Here is a 6,000-nt window from a genome sequence, read left to right as displayed (position 1 = left end):
AAATCCTTTATTGCTAAAACCGTGTTGATACAGGAACACAGTGTGAGCATGTGCTGTTGGAAAAATGGTGCTGATAGACGTGCTGGATGCAGGGTTGCCACAAACCTTCAATTTGTAAAAAAAAACATAGTATCTGCAAAGCTCAATAAAACCAAGTGAAATAAAATGAGGTATGCCTATACCCACATAGTGCTGTCGGCTGAATTATGTACCCCAAAAAGATGCTACAATTTAATCCCTCGTACATATGAATGTGACATTTTTAGAAAGACTCCTTGCAGGTGATTGAGTTAAGTTAAGATCATTAGGGTGAGCCCTAATCCAATATGACTGGTGTCCTTACAAAAAGGAAACCTGGACATAAACACAGACACACATGTAGGGAAGTCAGTGGAAAGACACGGGGAGAATGCCATCTATAAGTCAAGGAATGCCCAAGCCTGCCAGAAGGTAGAAGAAAGGCCTAGGACAGATTCTCCCTCACGGCCTAGAAGGAACCAACCCTGCTGACACTTTGGACTTCTAGAATCCAGAACTGTGAAACAATAGATTTCTATTGTGTAAGCCAGCCAGTTTGTGGTGCTTTGTTAAGGCAGTCAGATGAAACTAATACAGACCAGGTCACAAAAGAAGCAAGCCCAATAACAAAATTGCCATGGTCATCAGAACTCCTAGCGTGGGTCTATCTACGGAAGCTTTGGCTCAGTTAATGGGTCCAGGTTCGGTCAGGACAATAGATCACCATCATCTACGTCAGTTCTATAAAGGGCATCAAAGAAAAAGATGGCTCATATCCTAAGGAGAGACTAACCCAATGGGGACTATTTAATCCTCTAAGAAGATGATTAGAAAGAAACAGAAGCAATAAAGGTTAATGGAAAATTAATCTCAGTGACCTGTTTGGGCAAATCAAAGTTGTGAGACATGCACTTATTTCAAAAGAAAATGCAAAGGAAATTTAGAAGGATAACTTTAGATAAAGGGACAGAGATAAGACTTTAATTAGGAGTCTTCAATATTCATGTATTTACATAAATGTTGAAAGATAAAGCCTTCATGATAAGGTGATAAAGACGAACAATGGTAGTACCTTTACGTAACCTCTGTAGAAGTTGGAAAGAGATTTCAAGTGACCAGTCCTATTTCCTTCCTGGCTGTTTAGAGGCCCTGTTGTAGGTACTTTGTAAATGCTCCCCCAAATGCATGTTAGTTTCACTGAGATCTTCTGCCATAGGCCCTCTGAACCCCAGATATAATGAAGACGCACATTAGAGGATGATGCCAGAGGTATAATTAAACTATATCCCTTCCCATATGGTGACAACCAACCTGCTTGTTATTTGTAGTACACATACCATTCCTTTACCTGAGCATGGTGAGCTCTCTCTCCTCCACATATTATAAATATGATATCATGCTGGCAGCAAAGGACCTGTAAAATAAAGGCCATCTTGTTAGAAAAAACTTCAAACATCAATTTCAGAGAGCTGACTGAACATATATATGTAAGCAGATGCAAGGTTTCGCCTGCAAAGTTCGAGCTGAACATTGCCCTTTCCATTTCTGGCCATTGCAATTGAATGCCCTTGGAGAAGGTCTCTGCATGGTGCTAACTTTGTAACAATCAATAAATGTGAAGGTCTCATGATAAACAAAGCCTTCGAACTGTCAATCTTTCAAAGACTTATTTCTGCCTTAAAAGTAGTCTTCGTTGCTAAAGTAGCTACACTAAAGCCAGTGCTAGGGCCAGGGCCTCCCAAATCTAAGAAAGCCCAAATAAATAAAGCTGTGTATTAATTAAGGGCAGTACAATCTAAAATGTCATTCAAAAGCAGTTTCAGGGGTTGACTGGTATCAGATGTACTGTTTTTAAGTGTGAGAAATTCTCGCAAGTTTCCAAATTGAAATAAGAGTTACACACTTATAAGCTTTCTCTCAGGAAATTCGTTGTTCTTCAAACTGTAAAGTACACCTAGATATTTTCATAGGATAAATCCTAATTTTATTTTCTAAAAAGTATTTTAAAGCCTTGTGACTCAGAGTGTGGTCCACGGGCAGCAAAATCAGCCTCACCAGTGAGCTTGAAGTGCTGAATCTGACAACCCACCTGAGACCTACTGCAACAGAATCTGCATTTTAACAAGATCCTCAGATAATCCCTATGCACATGAAAGTCTGAGAAGCATGGTTTTAAAGTGCCTTATGCATCAGGCCTGTGAGTCCAAGAATCATAAGAAATAGGTTGCCCCAAACTTCAAGACCATCCTCTGGTATCTAAAACTTAATGGAATCACAATTCCTCTATTACAGTTGCATGAATCTGGAACCAAATATCCTTTTTTTTTTCTTTAATACTTTAAGTTCTAGGGTACATGTGCACAATGTGTAGGTTTGTTACATATGTATACATGTGCCATGTTGGTGTGCTGCACCCATTAACTCATCATTTACATTAGGTATATCTCCTAATGCTACCCCTCCTCATTCCCCCCTCCCTACAACAGGACCTGGTGTGTGATGATCCCCTTCCTGTGTCCAAGTGATCTCATTGTGGTACCAAATATTCTAGTAAAGACTCTCCAGAAACACCTTACATCTGGCTAAATCTCTTTTCTTTCCAGAACATGTAGACTAACTGTAAACAGGTATCTAAAAGCATAGCCAAATTTAGAAGTATGTTACACTCTAAAGACCAGCATCTGTAGACATCCAAGATAGACATTATTTGTCCCATAACTAGGTGCTCGGTAGTAACTAATACTGTGTAAAGATCCCACAGTGGAAGGATAAAAATTACCACATGGCATGATAGATCTAATAGGGAAAGGTCAGCACAAGAAGCCAGGGGCAGGGGAAGGTACTGGTACACACTTAGAAAGTACCTGACGCAGGTGGGAAATATTGGGAAGGTTTCCTGAGCTGAGTCTTGAAAAAGGATGAGGAAAGATCTTTCAAGAAGCAGTCTGCCTACAGGTATAGTGAGTGTGGCCTTAGGTTAGGGCAGGTCACTAGACCAGCAAGGAGACAACTACCTTATTTCAAAAAAATATCAAAATGTGATTTTACCGAGTTTTTTCAGCTTCTTTAATATTTGTATGCATGAGCTATAAATGTGACAGCCCTTAGGAACATGTCTCTTCCCTTTCAACTCTCTGACAAGACAAGGAGGAAGAGCAAACATCAAACACAAGATGCACTACTCAGAAGTCAGCTGCAAACTGCAAGGGGGCAGGAATAGTAGAACTGTACCTCCACATTTGCTATTTGATCACACAGAGTGTCAATGAAACTGCAACCAGCAATATGGGTACTATAAAGAGAATCACATTAAAGTTAATACAAAAGTCAGGAAAATGTCTTCAGCAAGGGACACTGGCTATTTGGCAGATGCCCTGCTGGGAGTAATTGAAGGCTCTCAGTGTGACCAAAGTATGCACTCCCCTCTCTGAGCCCCTCTCTTCTTCCTGAATTTAAATAGTTCTTATCCCATCTCCTTCCCCCTCACTTATTCTTGCGATTTCTCTGACTCATTTTCCTTCTCCCTCACTATCTCCAAGTGCCCTCCTATCTCTAATTTAACTCCCTTCTTTTCCCTTTCAACCTGCCCATTTTTCCACCCCTTCCCTTAGTGAGAAGGAGCTAAGGGAGAGAAGGAAGGACAACCAAACATATTTTTTCCTTTTTTTCTTTGCTCTTTTCCCTTGTCTTCACTAATACCCCCACATTTTTATTTCCCTCTTCTATCCTCTCTTTTCTTTCCTGGAATCAAATCTCTGTTATCAGTATATAACCTGTCTTCCCAAGCATAGAGCTTAGAAATGATAGGAAAATGGCTCGACTCCTCTACTGTTCCATTGTAATTCTTGGGAGTTCTCGGATTCTCCTAACCCACTGCCAGGTCAATGATTGAGAGAGAAAAGAAAAACTTTCAAAACCTAGCATTTTCTTAGCATTTCCTAAAATGTAAAACAATTCTGGAGTATTCGGCTGCTGTACTGAAAAGGGATAAAGATGTAAAACATACTAGGTGAAAGGTTTCATTCTATCCCTGGTTCTCCCTAAAGAGTATTTCCCTCCAACCCACCATGAAAACGAACCCTTTTGTTTCTCTTATTCCTCTTTGTGCATATCCCCAAAACCCTCCTGGAATGACTGAAACATGCTTCATTACCAGTAAGAGCCAGATAAATGACAAGGCAGGAATTAACAGAGTGCTTCTTTACAATGACACAGTGTAGCACACAAAGAGCCTCTATTATGCCCCATCAGGAAGCCTTACAAGTTACAGCTTAATAAATATATGAAGATTATCGTAATATAGAAAACATCTGGTACTACTTCCCACATGAAATGCACTTATGGAGAACTCTACAGAGTAGGCTGTGATATGCCAATCTTGCACCTAGTCTTTGAAATGCAGAAAAGCAATTTGGCTTCCTTTAGGTATTTCACTCCTTATTTTCAACATATGAACTATCAACAAAACTTTACAGGCAAATCTGATTTCCCAATCTTTTTATCCCAGCCCCTTGATACCATATATGCCCGTGAAATAGAGTACATATTCCCAAAATATTTGCTGAATGAATGAGTTAACTAGTCAAACAATCACTGGCCAGTCAACATAAGCCTTAAGACACAACTGAATTAAGTATTTGAAGGAAAATAGGGCCAGGAGTGGTGGCTCATGCCTGTAATCCCAGCACTTTGGGAGGCTGAGGCAGGTGGATCACTCGAGGTCAGGAGTTTGAGACCAACCTAGCCAACATGGTGAAACCCCACTTCCACTAAAAATACAAAAATTAGCTAGCATGCCTGTAATCCCAGCTACTCGGGAGGCTGAGGCAGGAGAATCGCTTGAGCCTAGGAAGTGGAGGGTGTAGTGAGCCAAGATCGCAACACTGCAGTCTAGCCTGGGTGGCAGAGTTAGAGTCCGTCTGAAACAACAACAACAACAACAAAAACAAAAAAAACAAAAAAACAAAACACTAATATTTGAAGGAAAATATCACACAATAATAGGTTTTGAATATTTCCTCTAGATTTTTGGCATCGACATCTGATATGATCTAGCTCTGTGTCCCTACCCAAATCTCATCTCAAATTGTAATCCCCACATGTTGAGGGAGGGAAGTGACTGGATTAAGGGGGTGGTTCCCCCATGCTGTTCTCATGACAGTAAGATCTCATGAGATCTGATGGTTTTTTTTTTTTTTTTTTTGAGACCGAGTCTTGCTCTGTTGCCCAGGCTGGAGTGCAGTGGCCGGATCTCAGCTCACTGCAAGCTCCGCCTCCCAGGTTCACGCCATTCTCCTGCCTCAGCCTCCCGAGTAGCTGGGACTACAGGCGCCCGCCACCTCGCCCGGCTAGTTTTTTGTATTTTTTAGTAGAGACGGGGTTTCACCGTGTTAGCCAGGATGGTCTTGATCTCCTGACCTCGTGATCCTCCCGTCTCGGCCTCTCAAAGTGCTGGGATTACAGGCTTGAGCCACCGCACCCGGCCGGTCTGATGGTTTTATAAGGCAGCTTTCCCTGCTCTCGCATGCTCTCTCTCGCGCCTGCTGCCATGTAAGACATGCCTGCTTCCCCTTCCACCATGATTCTAAGTTTCCTAAGGCTTCCCTAGCCAGGCAGAACTGTCAGTCGAGTAAACTTCCTTTGTTTATAGATTAGCCAGTCTCAGTATCTTTATAGCAGTGTGAGAATGGACTAATACATCATCTAATTGTAAGGTGAATATAGGGTCTTGGATGCAACTCTCCTCTAAGAACTAGAATGAAAAGAGGTGCTGCTTTGGGCAGAGACACTGAGCAGTCAGATGTGTCAACATCCTAACAGCAAATGAATAAATGGAAAACTCTAGAAAGCAAACAAAAGTTCTCAAAAACTACAGCAGCCTAGAATAAATTAGTCAATCCCTCTGTTTGTTCCCATGATACTCTCTATACATACCCCATTAATACTGAAGGTCTCATTACACGGTTACATTTCTTCAAAGGT

At 41.3% G+C, this 6,000-nt stretch overlaps 1 protein-coding gene across 3 annotated transcripts in view; it reads right to left on the bottom strand.

Annotated features, from left to right (window-relative positions):
• The window catches only part of ENOX1 (ecto-NOX disulfide-thiol exchanger 1), a 612,013-nt gene that overhangs the window by 479,437 nt on the left and 126,576 nt on the right, over positions 1-6,000 (bottom strand). Inside the window, exon 2 of one of the 3 annotated variants that reach the window (XM_011940311.1) lies at positions 1,330-1,432. Coding sequence is in view for 1 of the 3 variants with exons in the window: in XM_011940300.1 (XP_011795690.1) it covers positions 1,367-1,397 (31 nt within the window). In the remaining 2 variants the exon portion in view is untranslated. The remainder of the gene's footprint in view (positions 1-1,329; positions 1,433-6,000) is intronic. The other 2 variants (XM_011940319.1, XM_011940300.1) reach the window with 2 other exon arrangements.

Source organism: Colobus angolensis, unplaced genomic scaffold (genome assembly GCF_000951035.1).
Source record: "Colobus angolensis palliatus isolate OR3802 unplaced genomic scaffold, Cang.pa_1.0 Scaffold101, whole genome shotgun sequence".
Classification (NCBI taxonomy): domain Eukaryota; kingdom Metazoa; phylum Chordata; class Mammalia; order Primates; family Cercopithecidae; genus Colobus; species Colobus angolensis.
Note: the sequence above shows the minus strand (reverse complement) of the source record. Positions and strands in the feature narration are given on the sequence as shown.